General features: G+C 35.6%; 2 protein-coding genes across 2 annotated transcripts; one reads left to right on the top strand and one right to left on the bottom strand.

The window, feature by feature from the left end:
• Nucleotides 1-3512: 3512 nt before the first annotated feature.
• LOC125075616 lies at nt 3513-4337 on the bottom strand. The gene has a single exon (XM_047687326.1). The coding sequence runs from the start codon at nt 4335-4337 to the stop codon at nt 3513-3515; it is 825 nt and encodes a 274-aa protein (XP_047543282.1).
• A 7818-nt stretch (nt 4338-12155) lies between these two features.
• LOC125075615 lies at nt 12156-20099 on the top strand. Its single transcript, XM_047687325.1, has 2 exons — nt 12156-12775; nt 19997-20099. The coding sequence occupies exons 1-2, from the start codon at nt 12156-12158 to the stop codon at nt 20097-20099; spliced, it is 723 nt and encodes a 240-aa protein (XP_047543281.1).
• The last annotated feature ends 239 nt before the right edge of the window (nt 20100-20338 follow it).

Raw genomic sequence — 20338 nt, 5'->3', positions numbered from 1 at the left:
AACATTATCATATGCTGAATAAATATCTAGAAAAACACCCACCAGATACTCTCCGTTAAAGAAGGCTATTCGAATGTCTGTTGTGAGAATGCTGAGACTATCAAGAGTGTTCAAACCCTTTCGAAAGCCGGATCGAGAGGGCGAGAGAATATTCCTGCTTTCCATTATACATTCCAAACGGTTTTTTAGGAGATGTTCAGTAACTTTCACTAATGTAGATGATAAAGCAATGGGTCTATAAGAATTTGGATCCAAAGCATTAATTATATTCAGATAGACGCATTTAGCTTTATCACTGAGGTTTATTATAAAGGAGTAGGGCACGCCATCTTCCCCTGGTGACGAGTCCTTAAGTCCATTTAGAGCTGTGTGTAGCTCAGAGAGAGAGTAAACGGACTATCCATATCATCTGAGACCGAGGTTGGAGTAAAGTTTATAAAACTATCTTTACATGGTACAAAGGGAGATGCAAGTTTGGTAGTAAAATCATTAAGCCATTCGGACGGATTATAGGCGTTTAGGTTTTCTGAATTGAGGGAGCGGCGAAATCTCTTAAGATTTCTCCAAACTGTTTGAGGGAGAGACCGAAGACTAAGTGATTCACAGAAATTGATCCAACCCTGCTTTTTCTTTTTAGAAAATAGTTTTTTAATTTTGGCATCTATACGCTGATATTTGATGAAATTCTGTGTAGTCTTAGATGCAGTACATGACTCTTTGGCTTCAGCTCTCTGTTGGACCAAGGCATTACACTCTTCATCCCACCAAGGTGGGGAGAAACAAATCTTTTTATTAATATTTTTTTGTGGAAAATGGGAATCAGCGTAGGATTTGATAACATTAAGGAAAAGTTCGTAGTAAGCAACAACATTTTCACCATTTACAAAATCAGGGAGGGAGCTTAACATGACATCAACAGAGTTAGAATATGCTAACCAGTTAACATTTTTAAGCCTATATTTTAGGAGAGGAGATGATTTGGTGGGAGCAATGGATCTGTTGTTTAATGAAAGAAGAATAGAGAAATGGTCACTTCGTCGATGGGAGGATGTTCCAACATATTTGCAAGGATACGGAGGGAGATGCTAGGGATAAATCAACGGCAGAATTAGGATTATAATTAGGATAAACTCCACGACTTTGCGAACCATCATTGAGAATGCAAAAATTTACATCATTGGCGGTGTCCACCAACAAGGGAGCAAATTCATCACAGAAATAGGAACCCCATAATGTATGGTGGGCAATAAAATCCCCCATAACAAGAACAGGGCTTGGGAGGAAAGATAAAATGGAGTGTAAAATAAAATGGAGCAAAAGAAGGAGTAGGACGGGGAATGTAAAAAGATAAAAAGGAAATGTTGAAGGCTTTGTTAGCTACAGCATTGATGTGCTGGCTAAAAGGAGGTAAGGAGATTTGGGAGAAGGAAATGGAGCGCCCATCTTGATCGGGCGCTCCATTTCGGTGAAACAGGTGAAACCCCGGAATCTGAAATCGAGAACCGGGAATCAACCATGTCTCAGAGATGGCAACAATGACAGGTTTATACAAATTATTAAGTGAGAGGAGTTTAGGTTTCTTAGGACGGACGCTTTTGTAATTCCATTGAAGGAATCTGATTGGGGCCATTGTGGAGGATGTTAAATAATTGATTTAAGATATTGGCAACGTTGGACGGTAACGGGATTTCATTGCATGTACTGAGGATATTTAGGAGGATTTTTGTGAGTAGTTCCAATAAGTTAGGATTATTATTAGGAGGGGACGGGTTAGCAACATTTAAGGCACAACCATTAGGAGAGGAGGAGGGGCAATTGCCAACTATGGCTTGATTTTGATGTTTATCATACCCCTTCCCTTGAGGAAGTCTAGGGGAGGGAGAGCGGACAATGGTTTACCTGTATGATTTACTAGGACAGGGGGTGGACTTAGAAGGACCAGGGTTAGATAGGATGTATATGGGAACGGAGAACAACTCATTCTGGTAATGTTATATGTGGGTAAACTAACCTACTTGCAAAGATCTAGTATTGGATTTTTAAGAAAATTATTTGCCGCTTGTGCTGATGAAAATTGTATTTCTATTTTATTGCGACCAACATTTTGAACTCCATCATTAACAATTGAGCTAATCTTGTGATTGTTTAAGAACTGTCCGAATTTAATGGGTCGGATCGAAATACCAGCAGCTGGATCAGCAACTTCCTGAGAGACGTGGACTATGAAGGGACCTTTATCGTCATCTGTATAACTTTTAGGGCCATCGATGAAGGAAGGATTGAAGAATTATCCCCGGAACGTGTGCGAGAGGAGGATGATGAGAGATCAATTTGTAATTCTGAACCCCCGGGATTGGGAGGTTCAGGAGGAGGATCGACATCCATTATAAACTACCTACTGTAACTAAACTAATATACTTTATCTATAATAAAAAAAATAAAAAAATTACACTTACCGTAACCGAATTATGTTTGTAAAATCCAAAAACCATAAAAACTAACTATTTGCACTGAAAATTAATGAAAGAGTTACACAGAGTTATTGTAAAAACACAGATATCTCACTAACACGTGTGTCTATACCTTTACTGTAGGTATTTTTTATAATTTAATTAAATAATATAAGAGGTGCAGAACAAATTACGAATCCAATTTTTACGTCTCTTTATTGCGCTTTCTACAGTATGACTGGCTGTACAGAGAAGTTACAATATCGAGCACGACTATCTTATTACAAAAATATAGTGTTACAAAATTAAATACCTATGTGCACACGGCACAGTATACCCCCCTTCAAAAAATATTGTTATTACATTAAAAAACATAAAAAAAAGGAAAAAGTATAAAGTATAAAAAATTGTTATAAGTAGAAAGCATTGTTACAAAATGTTCAAAATTCTTAAAATAATTAAACATAAATTTTGCACCTAGTCACACAAAAAAAAATAGTACAATTTAATATTTTGAACAATTACAAAAAAAAAATGTATAATATTACGAACATACTCATTAACTAATATCATGGTTATACAATTAACAAATACGATTATGATTGAGTACACAATATACTGCTATATTAAAAATATGTATGTGACTTAAACTTATATTTAACACTTTCTTAATTTATTACACTTCACTACACAATCACTTGCTGGCATCCCGGGTTCTTCTGGGGGATAGGGTTCTCTGGTTGCCCCCTGACGACAACAAAAGTATCCAGTAGTGTCCTTCTCATAAAGTTTGTGAATTGCTTTTTCCCACGTTTCCATACAATATAGAAAATAACACACAATACCAGGGTCAGAATTGCGAGAGTATACAACTCTACCCTAGTGCTAAGATGCATGGTCGTTTCTGAAGCCGTTGCGCTATTTCCAGCACCTGTCTGTGCAATAATGATTTCTTCTTTTTCTTCTTTACTTACTGATTTACCCATATTTAATTATTTTTCGCAAAATAAAATTATTAAAATATAGAGATACAGCTAAAACAGTCGATACGATGACAGTCGACTAGGGAGTGAATCTTACTGTAGGTTTGCTGATGCGTCCTGATCTGGTTACCATGGGCTCCTTGTTAATGTTACATGGCTCTATACTGGGCGATATTGCTATGTCATCAGAGTGTAACGTGAACGCGGGCTTGAGTCTATCTATACTAATAATTTTCTGCGTATCTCCCTCTTGAATTTTAAAATATTTATTTGTTCGACTTAAAATTTTGTATGGACCAGAATACGGAGGAGTAAGCGGCCTTGACACTCGGTCGCAACGAACAAATACATGTGAACATTTTTCAAGTTCCGGGTGTACAAAAATTTTGTTTTGACGTAATTGGCGCCTTGGTATTGCTGCTATATGCCTTATTTTCTGCCTTAACTCTTGTAAAAATGTTTCTTCACTTGAGATTTCTGGCTTTTTCAGCTCAAAAAAATTACCAGGAAGTCTTAAAGATTCACCATACACCAACTCAGCTGCACTTATCTGAGTATCATCCCTGTAACTTGCTCTTAATCCTAGTAATACGCTAGGTAGCTCTTTAACCCAATTATCTGTGTTACCTCTGCATATAAGAGAAGTTTTAAGAGAACGATGCCACTTTTCAACTGCACCGTTTGCCTGTGGATGGTATGCTGTAGTTCTTATTCTTGTTATTCCCATTCTTCTGGCTAGTTGGTTAAATAAGTTCGACTCAAATTGACGTCCTTGATCTGTCGTTACTCTCAATGGACAACCGAATCTAGTAATCCAGCCATAATAAACGGCTTCGGCTACACTTTCTGCTGTTATGTCCTTTAAAGGATACGCTTCAGGCCAACCAGTGCTTCTGTCCAACATTGTTAATATATATCGATATCCATTGCAATATTTAAGAGGACCCACGATGTCTATGTGAATATGTTCAAATCTATCACTTTTTTCAAACGACTTAAATGGTGAAATATTGTGTCTTTGAACTTTGGACCTTTGGCATTCCAAACATGATCTAGTCCATGATTTCCAGAAGTATCTCTCTCGCATCATATTTCTCGTTGTTCGTATGCCGGGATGACTAATTCCATGAATCGCGTTGTAAGCCGATGCGCGGAATTCCAACGGCATATAAGGACGAACTTTTCCATGCGATGTTTCACAATAAATATATGCATTACAGTTAGGAATTTTCACCTTTTTAATATTTAGAGTTTTAGACTTTAATAGTTCTAGTAGCTCTGCATCCTTACCCTGTGCCTTAGCTAGGTCTTCATAATTAATTGTGGATGAAAAATCAATGGTAGCGATTCGAGATAAAGCATCTGCCACAGTATTCTCTGAACCACTAATATGGTCAATTCTTGTACAAAATTGCATCACGTAGTCTAAGTGTCTCAATCTCCTAGGGGTATCGTTATTTCCAAAAGAATTCTTCGAAAATGCTTGCACTAAAGGTTTATGATCCGTGTAAACTGTTACAGGTCGTTCCTCAATTAAGTATCGGAAATACTTTATTGCCATATATATAGCTAATAATTCTCTGTTGAATGTACTATAGCGCTGTTGAGCCTCACTAAGCTTACTTGAAAAAAAACTTAAAGGTTTCCATGAGGTACCTTCTTTTTGTTGAAGTACTGCTCCAGCACACGTGTTAGAACAGTCTGTCATGATAGAGATAGGAGCACCCGCGATAGGAAATGATAGTGTAACTGCACTTTTTAGGCTCTGTTTACACTGTTCAAAGGCTTCTATCGTCTCTTGAGTCCAAGGTATCAAGCTTTTGTCTTTCTTTTTGCTATTCCTCAAATACATGTTTAATTTTGCTTGAACACCTGCAGCACCTGGGAGATGACGTCTATAAAAATTTATTATCCCTAAAAAACGTCTTAACTCATCAACTGTTTGTGGCCTTGGAAACTCACTTAATGCCTTAACACGTTCTTCTAAGGGGCTTAGTCCTTTTTCAGAAATGTGAAACCCTAAGAAGTCCAGTTCGGTTTTCCCAAACTCGCATTTCGCTAAATTTATCGTTAAGCCGAATTTATTTAACCTCTCAAATACGATTTTTAAATGTTCTTGATGTTCGACTTCTGAAGATGACGCTATGATGACGTCATCAATGTATGAGAATAAAAATTGAGATTTTGAACAACTTCATTGTTTAAAAATCTTTGAAACGTTTGAGCTGCATTTCTAAGGCCAAACGTCATTCGTGGAAACTCGTATAAACCAAATGGCGTTGTTATAGCAGTTTTTTATATATCCTGCTCCGCTATACCGATATTATGATAAGCTCTTTGCAAGTCTAATCTCGTATATATGTTTTTATTAGCTAATAAGTATGCACAATGCTGTATATGAGGAATCGGATATCCGTCCGGCTTAGTAATAAAGTTTAAACGCCGATAGTCTCCGCACGGTCGTAATTCTCCATTTTTCTTGACTACTACATGAAGTGGAGAAGACCAGTTACTCTTGCTTGGTCTACATATGCCCATGTCTTGCATCCTTTGGAATTCAGCCTTTACCTTTTCAAATTTATCCGGTGGTAAAGGACGCGGGCGCGCGAACACAGGTGGCCCGTTTGTTTCTATATAATGGACTACAGAGTGGCGTAGAGTATCTTTGAAACACATTGGCTTAGTAATATCGGGATATAATGCTAATAAGTCACTATACGGATGGTTAGAGTTTATTGTTGTTATCGATCCTTGACCATCTAATCTCACTGACGCTAACACAGATAAATTCGTCATTTCGTTTATTAGTTTCTTCCTGAATACGTCTACTACTAATTTATTTTCTGAAGATTTCTATCGAATATCTCGGATTCATTGTGGCCAATGGAAAGGTAAGACCTAGCTCATCTAAGGTTGATGCATTAGCAAGAACCCCACCGCCGACAAATGCGAAGCAGTTAAGACAATTTAACGGGTTAGCGGGATACTTTCGCCGATTCATATGCAATTTTTCGACTTTAATGATACCACTATACAATTTGACCAAACCTGGAATTAAATGGGAATGGACGGATAACCACGAATCAGTACGTTCAAAAATAATAAATTATTTAACGTCAGCACCTCTACTAACTATATTTCAAGAAAATTATCCAATAGAACTCCAAACAGATGCTAGCGCTGTTGGACTTGGAGCTGTGTAATCCAACTAAAAGATGGGATTCGCCACGTCATCGGCTATTTCAGTATGAGAACTACGCCAGCCGAATCAAAGTACCATAGCTACGAACTCGAAACGTTGGCTATAGTTCGAGCAATTAAGCATTTCCGACACTTTCTATATGGAAGAAAATTCAGTCATGACAGATTGCAATGCAGTAAAAGCATCGCGTTACAAGCAAGAATTACTACCTAGAATCCACAGATGGTGGGCATTCTTACAAAATTTTGATTTTGAAGTTGAATATAGAAAAGGCGAAAAATTGAAACATGCCGATTTCTTCAGCCGTAACCCGCTTCAAGTAGTTATGAACTTATCTACAAAAGACGATTGGCTGATTGTAGAACAACGCCGTGATGCTGAGCTAAGTAAAATCATCAAAGAAGTTCATACAAATCCTCAGGCACATTCGGACTATGTACTCAAGGATAATGTTCTGTACTATAAAACAATATCCGACCGCAAGATAAAATTCACGAAAGTCGTTCCGCAATCTTATCGGTGGAGTCTTATCAACACATACCATGAAGCACTGAAGCACATGGGCTGGGAAAAGACTTTAGCTAAACTAAAAGAGAATTTTTGGTTTCCTAAAATGTCATCAACAGTGAGATACTTTGTAGAACATTGTGTTATATGCAAGACTATGAAAGGATCATCGGGAGCTACTCAAAGTCGTCTGCATCCTATTGAAAAGATACCGGAACCTTTCCATACCATTCACGTTGATATTTCTGGCAAACTAAGTGGCAGTGCTTCTCAAAAGGAATATGTTTTTGTGGCAATCGATGCTTACACGAAATTTGTAATACTACAATACGCGAAAAACAAAACTCAAACTAGTGCATTAAAACATCTACAAGAAATAGTTTTTCTATTTGGAGCACCAAGACGCATAATAGTTGATGGTGATAGTGCATTTATATCTCATTATAAAACATACTGTGACCAATACGGAATTGAATTACATCAATGTGCTGGATACACAAGCAGAGCTATCGGACAGGTGGAAAGAATTATGCGGATTATAAAGAATGGACTGACTATAATTAAAAACACGCAGAAAAGCCATTGAATGAAATCACTGGGGGCCTTGCAATTAGCTATTAATACTACCTTTTCTAAAACCACAGGCCAAACATCAATTGAATTGCTGACTGGTAAAAAAGGAAGTGTCCCTCCAGAACTTCTCAACCTAATAGACGAACGTAACGAATGTATAGACCCGGTTATGTTAAGAAAAGCAGTGCTAACAAGAATGACCGAACAGGCTAAAAGAGATAAAAAACGGTACGATAAAAATAAAGCAAAAATGAAGAGATTCGAAAAAAATGAATACGTTCTGCTTAAAGAACCTCCAAGACTTGGTACTAAATTAAGCCCAAAATACGATGGACCTTTTGAAATAAGAAAAGTATTACCACATGATAGATATGAAATTCGTCGAATCAATGGTCGCGGCCGATCGAGGAAAGTATGCCATGAGCAACTGCGAACCGCCCCAAAATTTGGAGTTCAAAGTGACGTGGCCATATCGGCGATGTCTAAAGACATTGAGGAGGACGAAACATTGATTGATACAACAATATAACGCCTACGTTATTCCGCTACCGAAGACCTCCAATCCTTCCTCTTGTTCTCAATACCGTCCCATATCTATACTGCCAATCCTATCAAAAGTCCTAGAATCTATAGTTCACAAACAACTGTACTCCTACTTTACCATCAACAACCTCATGTGTCCTTTCCAATCCGGTTTCCGTCCATCTCACAGCACTGTTGGAGCACTGCTGAATATAACTAAGGACATTCGGTATGCTATGGATAACACCAAGCTTACTGTAATTGTTCTCTTAGACTTCAGCAGCGCTTTTAACTCTGTAGATTTTGACATTCTTCTTGGTACCCTCCGAGCGGTTAATATTTCTTCCTCTACCATTGATTGGTTTCACTCTTATCTTTTCGGGCGCCGGCAGTGCGTGAAAACAGAAAATTCATCGTCTGATTGGTCTAACTTATCTGCCGGTGTTCCTCAAGGCGGCATACTCTCTCCACTTCTCTTTTCTGTTTTCATTAATAACATTTCACGTGTCATCTCTTCTCCCTTTCATCTGTATGCAGATGACTTACAGCTGTATCGTCATTGTCAGTTGAGTGAGTTGTCTGAGACTGTTGACTGCCTAAACGAAGACCTTTTGGCTGTTCAGTTATGGGCCAAATCTTTTGGCTTACTGGTTAACCCTGCCAAATCACAAGCAATGATCATTGGTAGCAGTAGGCTAAGAAGTAAAATTGACTGGCCATCTGTGCCCTGTATCAAGTATGCTGGGGTTTCAATAGCCTATCATGAAAATGTAAAAAACTTGGGCCTGATCATTGACTGCAACATGTCTTGGACGTCTCATCTCAGCGATGTTAGTAAACGTATGCATTTCACGTTTCACTCTCTCAAACGTCTCCAATATTTTCTCCCTTTCAACACCAAAATTATGCTCGCTCAATCTCTTCTTCTCCCTATTCTCGACTACGCTGATGTTTGCTTTCTGGATGTGACAGAGGAACAGCTTAATAAGTTAGAGCGCTTACAAAATCTTGCTATTCGCTTTATTTTCGGGCTACGTAAGTACGACCATGTGTCTCTTTTCCGCGCTCAACTTAAATGGCTGCCTATCCGACTTCAGTCGTTCACAGTACGAGCTCCGCTACTATGGAACAAACTTCCTAAATACATACAGGACAGTACTACAATTGATATGTTTAAAAAACGATTAAGACAGCATTTCCTGACACAAGTTTACCCTTCATCATAAACTTTGATATTAATATGTGTGTATATATATATATATATATATATATGTGTGTATGAATGTGTATTTATATAAATATTTTTTTATAAGTAATGATGCACTACATTGCCCGCTGATTGACTCTTATCACTCACCTCCATAGGTTGACTGGAAGAGATCTCTTTTAGAGATAAGTCCGCCCTTGCTTATGTTTTCTCTATTTTGTTATTTTCTGTAATGTCTTTTTAAGTGCAATAAAGAATATATATATAATGTGAAAGTTCCCATTATTTTTGGACATACTAAAATAATGACGTGCATAATTAGCCAATAATTAGCATTGAAAATGTGACAATTATATGTGAAATGACTACCAAAATTAGCATCGAGGCTATGAGGTTGTCGTAATTACTATCTAACGAGAATCTAACTAAAATTAGCGCTGAGGCTATGAGGTTGACATATTTACTATTTTCAGGAGAATTCAACCGAAATTAGCGCTGAGGCTATGAGGTTGTCGGAATTACTGTTTCACGGGAATCTAACCAAAATTAGCGCTGAGGCTATGAGGTTAGCACCCACAGAAACATAAAATTAATACAATTTATTTTTAGGTTATTTTCTGTAGACGCAGGGGCGCGTCTATCATCAGTATGGCCGTATCGGCGCAAATATAATATAAATAATAAATAAATAAAGTCTAACGAATCGACTAGTCTGCCCCACCACCACCATCGGCACCTTATATAAAGCGTGCGCAACAATGAGAGCGGCATTCGTTTGTCGGCAGTCAAGCTAGACGGACCTAAGTAATAGTGGTTTATTATTGTGTTACCTTGTTAAATTTTTATAAAGTTATTGTTGTGATTAGTAGTTACTGTCAATTGTTTTGAGTAAATAAGCATGGCTAATGAAGATGGTATTTTCAATGAAAGCACCCCTCCTCTTACATATATAGTAGCTTATTACTTTTACACTAGTGAGAATTATAATTATATTTCTAGGAAATTATTACTGTATGGCATGTGTCCTACGTTTTTCTTATTTAATTCAATTTTTCGTTATGTCTAAATTAAGTGTTTTTTTTTTCTTTATAGTTTATATTTTTGATTATACTATTATGATTTTGTGTGTATTCTAAAGCAGAAATGATTTGTATTTATTTTTGTATTTCTTACTTATAGTTTTAGAAAACTAGAGTAATTCATAATATCAGCATTATTTTAAATATTTGTTTGATATATATATTCTCCTTATATACATACTTATATACATATTATATATATTTTATTTTTTATACTGTCTTCTTAAGTGCATTATGTTGGATGAAGACGACGAGGTGTTTATGTCTCCATGCAGTAGCTGCTCTTCCAGAGAGGATGAGGACTCTTTTGATGTCCTTGAAACCCTTGGTTCTCTGTTGTGCAACACCCTTCTCAATTGTTCTCAGATTTTAATATTTGTCATTTAAATACTCAAAGTTTACCTTCCCATTATTCTGATTTCTTAGACACCTTTTCAAATGCCCCTGTACCTGTACCTTTATAGCCTTCCTGGTTTTGTTCTGAAACGGACTGACCGAACAGGTAAAGGTTGTGGTGGTGGAGGCGTTGCTATCTATCTCCGTCCGTAGCGAAATACCTTATACCATTTTATGTACCTCTCCTTCTGCTTTTTCTTTCACTGCTGAATTGATTTTTCTTGAAGTCCAACTAAAGGGCATTAAAGCTGTTCTTGGAGTTATTTATTGCCCTCCGACCTGTGATTACTTTAATTCATTAGAACCCGTCCTTGAATTGCTGTCTTCGGATTATTCATATATTATTGTCATGGGAGATTTGAACACTGACCTTTTAAAATCTAATACTCGCTCTCTTCGTCATTCTAACTTTTTAAAACCAATCGCTCTTTACATTCTTCCTTCTCGTCCCACTAATCATAGTCTTTAAACATGGACAATTATTGGCTCCCGGATTTTCACGACACGATCTCTTATATATGGCTTATAAGATAAGACCCCCTAAAATGAAACCTCCAACAGTATGGATGCGCAATTTTTCTAAAATGGATCATAAAGCTTTATTGAGGTAGGCGAACTTGACCTATCACTGGTATATATGGTATGGTATGGAGAGATGCGCCGCGAGCGCCGAGCGTAACATGTGTATACGGATTGTCTCCTAGTTTTTTTTATTTAAAATAACTAGTAAAGTAATATATTACATTAAAAATTATGTTTAACTATTAGTTTGAGAAATATAAAGCAAGAATTAAACCATAGTGAACAAAAACAGTGCAATTGAAAGTGATATAAACTATTAACAAAATTTAAAATCTAACGTGTGGTTAATGAGTGCAATCAGTGCAGGACGCGTGAGTGTGTCATCGCCGGCAAAGGTCATTGACCGCGCGCTGTGCTAAAGCGCAACGATTGAATGTTTGCTAAGACATTGTAATTATACCTACGGAGTCAAAAATAACAAAAAAGATGCCTAAATGTGTTACGTGTGGAAAATTTATGACTGTAGGAGATGGCGCTTCTTGCTGCAAATGCAGGGCTTTAAACCATCTTGCCTGTATTGGGTTATCAGAGAAATCAAAAGTACCTATTAATTGGACATGTATGGATTGTAAGTCAAAAACTTCAAGGAAAAATAGCGACGATACTCCCGCAAAATGTAATACCTTACGAGACGTTAGGCAGCCAGCTTCGAACATGGACGTTTTTATGTCTCCCAGTAATACAATGTCAGAGCAATCAACTATTATAGGCGAATTGAAAAGTATTAGAGAAGAGTTGTATGCTACTCGTAATGAGCTGAAAGAATTTAGGAATGAAATGGCATGTATATCGTCTTCTATAATAGTATGTAATGAAAGAATAGATGGGATTGAGAACAGATTGGAATGCTTAGAAAAACGACTCGAAACTCATAGTATCAACAACGATGAATCCCTGAAAGCAACAGTAGACCAGCTCAAAGCGGACCTTAATGAGAGGGAACAAGATTTATTACTTAATGACATCGATATCACCGGTATTCCGGAAAACAAAGGTGAAAATCCTTATCATATTGTGATGCTCATAGCCGCAAAACTCAGCGTTAAAATCGATGAACAAGATATCACGCGGGCAGAGCGTATAGGACCTGTACACGGTTCAAAAGAAGGAGAAAACGCAACGCGCCCAATTGTAGTGAGATTATCGAGGAAGACTCTACGAGATGACTTACTACGAGCGGCACGTATTCGGCGTGGTGCAGACACAGCAGATATGAATATTCCAGGCAATCCTAGAAAATTTTACGTCAATGAACGCCTGACAAAAACTAACAGGCAATTATTCAAAAAGACGCGAATTGCGGCTAAAACGTCTAAGTGGAAATTTACCTGGACACGAGAAGGAAGAATATATACAAGACAAAACGAAGGTAAACCGAGTATCAGAATCAAATCCGAATCAGATATACTTCGTATTTTTAGGATTGATCAAGTTTGATCCGATGTTGCGTTTAAATTACATATTAACGTCGTTCTTATCGATAACTCTTTTCATACTTTTACTTTTCATATTTTTATTTGTCTTATGTTTACTTTTAATATTAATAAATGCACGTTCACTCTATGTATGCTTAAAACTGCACTATACTCGTATAATAATAATAACCATAACAATAGAAAAGACGACAAATATGATTATTTATATTATTATATCCACAATTATTATTTCAAGAAGATCTAAGTTATTGAATTATTTTATGAACAAGGGAATGTTGAGTACTCAAATTATAAACAAATTTAAATTCTTATATGTTTATGTTTGGGGAACAGGTAGCAAGGCAGCAATCACATGACGGAATATTTAAGACTTAGTTTGCTCAATGTTAGATCACTTAACACGGGACGAGATGAACTCTTAGTTTCTATAGAAAAGCATTCGCCTGATGTATTGGCCATAAACGAAACCTGGATTAGAGAAGGAGATGACATATCTCTGCTGCAAATACCAGGGTATATTTTTAAACATATACCCAGATCTACAGGGAAAAGAGGAGGTGGTGTTGGTTTTTATATTAAAAAAAAATTCAGGACTCACATCATACAACATCCGAAAACGTCTCTAGAACAAATGTGGATTGAGTTACGACACAAAGGGCTTCGCTTAGCCATCGGGACTGTCTATAGGCCGGAAACACAAAATATTGGAAACTCTATAGAAGAATTAATTGAAACCTTGAGCTCCCTGTCAGCATACAGTTTTCAATGTCTCTTAACTGATTTTAATATTGACCTTTTAAATAGTAGTGCTAACGACACAAAAGAATTTTTAAGGTCCTTAGATCAACAGAATTACACACAGTTAGTTCAGGAGCCTACGAGAATAACTATGACATCAGCAACACTTTTAGATTTAATAATAACAGACACCCCAATGCTGTGTACAAAAATTGAAGTAATTCACAATCCTTGCTTAAGTGACCATGCCTTAATACTAGCAGACTTTGACATAAAAAAACAAAAGGATGGGGGAAAATCAATTACCAAAAGATGTTTTAATGATATAGATGAGGAAGAATTTGGGGAAGATTTGAGAAATATTTCTTGGAATAAAATCAAAGAATCTGAAAGCATTAATGATATGGTAGCAAAGTTCAATTGTGAAATATTAAATTTATTTGATAAACACGCACCGGTCAAAGTCATAAAAATAAAAAACAATTCTTATCCATGGATTACCGAGGTTATTAAAATAATGATGGAAAAAAGGGATGAGGCGCTAAAAAAAGCCCATAATAGAAAAAATGATGCAAGTTGGTCATATTATAAAATGTTAAAAAATTTTACCAATTCAAGTATAAAAAGAGAAAAAGAAGCTTATATAAATTTCTATGTGAATAAAAATGCCAATAGACCAATTCTAATGTGGCAACATTTTAAGAAAATTTCTCCCCTAGGCAAGGGCAATTCAGGTTGTATACCACCTCATTTGCAAGAACCAGACAAAATTAACGATTTTTTTATGACATTGCCAGGCAATGAAATCACAAATTTAAAGACACTAGCCCAATTCACAACGAATCGAGACTCGAACACCGAATTTTTCATAAAAGAATGCTCGAAAGAGCAAGTACTTAATATAATAAACAACATCTCTTCAAATGCAATTGGGCATGATAACATTTCAATAACTATGATAAAATTAACTTTGCCTGTTACGCTTGATATTATTACCTATATCATTAATCAATCCATCAAAACACACACGTTTCCAGACTCATGGAAAATAGCAAAAGTAATACCTTTACCAAAAGTCACATCAGTAGAAAACTATAAAGATCTAAGACCAATTAGCATTCTTCCGGTTATGTCAAAAATTATAGAAAAAATCGTATGTATGCAACTAACAAGCTACTTAGAAACACATAACATACTTCCAGAACATCAATCTGGCTTTAGAAAAGCTCATGGAACGGCCGCTGCGTTATCAGCAGTAACAGATGATATTATTTCGGCATCAGATAATGGTAACGGAAGTATACTCGTTTTATTAGATTTTTCAAGAGCTTTTGATTGTATAAATATTGAACTTATGTTGGCAAAATTATATTACTATGGAATATCACACAATGCTTGTAAATGGTTCATGTCTTTTTTAAAGGGAAGAAAACAGTATGTCTCTATAGAAAGTTCTGAACAACATGAACCGCTGATTTCGCACATTAAATCTAACACACGTGGAACCCCACAAGGATCAAGTCTAAGCCCAATCCTTTTTATCATATATACAGTGGATTTAAGTCGCACGTTAAATAGCTGTAAGATACATCAGTACGCAGATGATACTCAGGTCTATCTACACTTTGATCCAAAAAATACAAACATTTCAGTAAATTTTATAAATAATGATTTAGAACATATATCTCAGTGGTCGGAAAAAAATAATTTAGTTCTTAATGCGAATAAATCAAAATATATGGTACTGGGCAGCAAACATCAACGTGAATGTATTAAGGGACATAACTTACAGATCAAAATAGGCAATGAATATTTAGAACAAGTAAAAGTTGCAAAAAATCTTGGTCTGTACGTTGACGAAAATCTCAGATTTATAGAACATCTAAATCTGAAAATAAAAAATGCTTTTTATAAATTAAAAGTTCTATATAGCTTGAGACCTTTCATGTCCGAGAAAGTGAGAGTTACCCTGGTCGAGTCACTTATTTTATCGATTTTTAATTACTGTGACACAGTGTATGGTCCCAGATTATTGAAAAAGACCGAAAAAGCTATACAAAGAGTTCAAAATGCTTGCACTAGGTTTTGTTTTGACATTCCTAAGAGATCACATGTAACTCCTTTCATTAATTGTCACAATATTTTAAACATGAAATCACGTAGGAAGCTTCATCTAACAGTATCTTTACATAAAATTGTACGGAGCAAAAAGCCAAATTACTTATATCAAAAGCTTGACTGGCTAGAGAATAGAAAAGATAGGAGTGTCCGAGAAACTGAGAAGCTTAAGCTATTAATTCCTAAACATAAGACAGTAGCATTTAAAGGTTCTTTCAAATATGCTGCAGCAAAAATTTGGAATAACCTACCACCTCCCTTACGTGAATGTCATTTTTCAATTATAACTTTAAAAAAATGTCTTAAAGAATATTACCTTCGTCTACAAGTAGAAGTGGCTACGTAACAAAAACTTTACAAATTAATGCGAATGAAGCAAAATATGAAAGAATAGAATCCTAAAAACTTAGACTTCTCTTTATTTTTTTATTTTTTTTATTTAATCATAGTTTCATTTGTCCTACCCATGACGTACACATAGAGTTATGGTTGTTATGATGCGAAGATGTGCATGCATAAATAAAACATAAATGATGCTGTTGCAACTATTAATAACAACTTAGCTAGTGTAAATACTTGGTCTCAAAAATTCGGTATAAAAATAAATCCATCAAAATGTCAGGCGATCGTTATTGGGAGCTCGCCTTATCACCAATCTGAGCTTAACATCTTTACCGCCCGTTTTGTTCAGTAACATCAATATTCCTTACCGCAATCATGTAAAAGACCTTAGTCTTCATATTGATTCCACATTCAGTTGGTCTGTGCATATCTCTGATATTAGTCGCTCAGTTACAGTCACGTTAAGTTGTCTGAATCGACTTCGAAATTTCCTTCCCATCAAGACTAAGATTTTACTTGTGTACGCTTTAGTTTTTCCCATAATTGATTATGCAGACGTATATTATTACGATCTAAACGAAAATCAACTGGATAAAGTTGATTAAATAACTCTTTGCGCTTCATTTTCTATCTTCGTAAGTTCGACCATATCTCTCAGTATCGTGATAAATTAAAATGGTTTACAATTCAACAACGCAGAGACTTCCGATTACTTTCATCTCTTTTCTCTATTCTCTTTGATCTTTTCTCTCCCAATTATTTGAAAGGCAAATTCAAATTTCTTTGTGATAACCACAATCGTCAACTACGTTCTAAGGATTCTTACCTTCTTTCTGTCCTTACTCATACTTCCGGTTTCGTCTCTAATTCCTACTCCGTTCAAGCTGTCCGATTATGGAACAAAGTACCCGAACATATTAAAAAAGCTACCACTAAATTTACTTTTAAAACTCGTCTACGTGAGCACATATTGTCAGAAAGCCCCTACATCTTATGATTTCTGTTATGCACTATTATTATTTAATTAACTATTGTTATATACGTATATGTTTTTACGATAGACGATCAATATTTATTTTGTAAATACTATATGGATATGTATGTATATGTTTTTTTTAATGTAGTTTTATATAAGTATGTGCATATATTGTGATATATTTGATGGGATTGGGCGAAAATAAGTGAAGATCATATTAGTATACTGCGATTTATTTAATAATCCAGACAGCACATGACATGGTGACAACAGTTGACACAAGAGAGAGAATCATAGTGTAATACGACCGAACAGAAAAGTCAATAAAGTGACATAGACACTGGCTCCAACTAGTGAGCCACGTAGACAACTACGACAATTTATATTGATTGGTTTATACTAGTTCTAACAATATTGTTAATTCATTTTTAATTACCGCCTTCATGGTTTTCTGTTTAACCTAAAGGTTGAGTGACAGAGAATGCCTTCAGGCATTAAGTCCGCCTTTTGTCCCATTAACTTTGTAGTGGTCAATAAAGTATTTAAATAAATAAAAAATAAAATAAATTTGGACAATTTTTACACGAACACAAGATTGTGTTATTGTGAATGATGGTGTTAAAAATGTAGGTTGAAATAAAATTGAAGTTCAATTTTCCTCAACCCAATCAGCAAATAACATTAGGCAACAAAAAAAACTTTATTTTTTCCCAGAGATCTGATTGTGTGATTCTGAACCACCATGCTATAGAAAACTTAGAACACGAAATAAAACATTTCAATCACGTATAGCTTTAAAGAGAAATTTATTTTTAATTTAAACAACTTTTTGTAATTATTTTAAGTAAATGTGTTATTGAGACATAAGAAATAAACTAGTTTTTGTCCTTTTGGACTGTCTGTTGTAGGAAGAGGTTGGTGTTTCTCTAATCAAGAACCAACAGTAGTCTGCAAGCATTGCAGTGGTCCATTTTCTCAGATGACGCATTTCTATTGAAGCAATATTTTGGTGGAAACGTTCACCGTGCTCATCGCTCACTACACTCACATTTTCTTTAAAAAAAATTATATGCGAGTGCAGAAAGTGCTACTTTATTGACATATTGCAACCCAATTCTTTATAAGCATTTAACATTTGATTTATAAGGTTTTCATACTGAGGCGATCGTTTATTTCACAAAAAGTTTTCCGTGACTTGAAACGAAAGCATTATTTTCTTTAGTGTTTTGTGATGATTTTTAAAATTTGCATTTTATTTTTAAATATTACTTGTTTTATTAGTTTATCTATGTTCTAAAGCAATTACATTAGTTTTTAAGTAAGTCTTTCATTTGACATTTAAGCTTGTTTAAGAGTATTTGATTTGACTATTTTATTTAATATTGTTAAAAAACAAAGTAAGTGATTTGATTATTTTATTCAATATTGTTAAAAAAGTAAGTGATTTGACTATTTTATTCAATATTGTTAAAAAAGTAAGTGATTTGACTATTTTATTTAATATTGTTAAAAAACAAAGTAAGTGATTTGATTATTTTATTCAATATTGTTAAAAAAGTAAGTGATTTGACTATTTTACTCAATATTGTTAAAAAAGTAAGTGATTTGACTATGATGGGGAGCATTATAAAAATACCGGGGTGCTGGTCGAGAATTTTAATTGGTCTGGAGCACTGACAAGAGTCACTTGGTCAACTGGTCGTAATTATTGTCCCTAGTACTTAGTATTGTCAGTATAACAGTGGTACTTTGTATTAAATGTTCACTCCGAAAGTACTGAATTATATTAATAAATAAGAAGAAAGGCGTTATTACATTTCAGAAGCGGGATAAACCCAATACGGTACGTATTTTAAGTGTAGTGTGTACATGTTTATGTGTAAAGATATTGTGTATTGAATAATAACAGTAGAATATTTAAAATAGATACTTAAATGTCTTAAAGAATATGATTAAAAAAAAAAAATGAATATTGCGCAGCACACTATGCCAGGGCTACTCTCTGGTGGTGTGAGGTGTGATTTCTGTGGGTGTAATGATGTGCGCATGAGCACGTGGCTGGAGCTACTCTCCAGTAGTGTCTTATCGCAGTATTGTTACATGACACTTATTATTTTTTTTTATTTTATAACATTTTGAATATCGCGCAGCGCACTATGCCGGGGCTACTCTCTGGTGGTGTGATGTGATGTGTGATTTCTTTGTGTGTAATGATGTGCGCGTGGGCACGTGGCCGGAGCTACTCTCCGGTAGTACCTTGTCGCAGTATTGTTACATAGCACTAGTTTGATAAAGTTTTGCGTATATTGGTGTACATAGCTGTTTGCGTCGGTACGTGGCCGGGGCTACTCTCTGGCAGTATCTGGCGTGGGTAGTTGTGAATACCTATTAGTAGGTATGATGCATGCTTGATCAGGGCTACACTCTGATAGCATGCAACATGCTCTAGTGTGAATCTAAAGGACTTCATATTAATCTATCGATGAGTAATATTAAGTACAATGACGCCTGTAACTTGCTCGATTTTTGAGTAGATATGTTTTCTGCTGGTTCTGGGTGGATATGTTTTCCATCGGATACTGAGTGGATATGTTTTCCATCGGATACTGAGTGGATATGTTTTCTGCTGGTTCTGGGTGGATATGTTTTCCATCGGTTTGAGTAAGTTATAGGTCGCCGGAATTTTGACTCACTGGTTTTTGAGTGGTATGTTTCCACTGGATAATGAGTTACTTACGATCATAATATCCTAGTCAATAATATGATAAGAGTTATGTTTGTTTTTTTGTTCTCCAATTTAAATATATATATATATATATATGAAAATGAATATTGTCGTGAATAATTTAATTTCAGTAAACGATCAATGATGTCTGATGATGCAGCTGGGACTCCTTCTGGCACGCCTCCCAAGACGACGACGATCCAAAAAGGCTAGACGTAGAAGCCCATCTTCATCATCTAGTTCCAGTAATGACACCGTACTAAGGAAGTTGCGTAAGACCAGAAAATAATTTTCTAAGGAAGGTATATTCAAATTAATGAAGCACATTACGAAAGATAGCTCTAGATATTCTTTGAGTAATAACAATGTTCACAATGTTATTCCTGAATTCGATCCGTCAAATAGAAGTCAAACTGTTGAGTGCTGGTTACGTAAAATTAACGAGTGTGCCGTTATATATGGCTGGAATGAGAAGCAAGTTGTTCATTTCTCTTTACAAAAA

Source organism: Vanessa atalanta, chromosome W (assembly GCF_905147765.1).
Source record: "Vanessa atalanta chromosome W, ilVanAtal1.2, whole genome shotgun sequence".
Lineage (NCBI taxonomy): Eukaryota > Metazoa > Arthropoda > Insecta > Lepidoptera > Nymphalidae > Vanessa > Vanessa atalanta.
Note: the sequence above shows the minus strand (reverse complement) of the source record. Positions and strands in the feature narration are given on the sequence as shown.

Bases quoted from the DNA above. Each gene is read 5' to 3' on its own strand.
- LOC125075615 (XM_047687325.1), top strand. From the start codon at position 12,156: ATGGACGTTTTTATGTCTCCCAGTAATACAATGTCAGAGCAATCAACT. The intron at 12,776-19,996 runs GCAATTATTCAA...CTGATGATGCAG, and splicing joins CGCCTGACAAAAACTAACAG to CTGGGACTCCTTCTGGCACG.
- LOC125075616 (XM_047687326.1), bottom strand. From the start codon at position 4,337: ATGTTGGACAGAAGCACTGGTTGGCCTGAAGCGTATCCTTTAAAGGAC.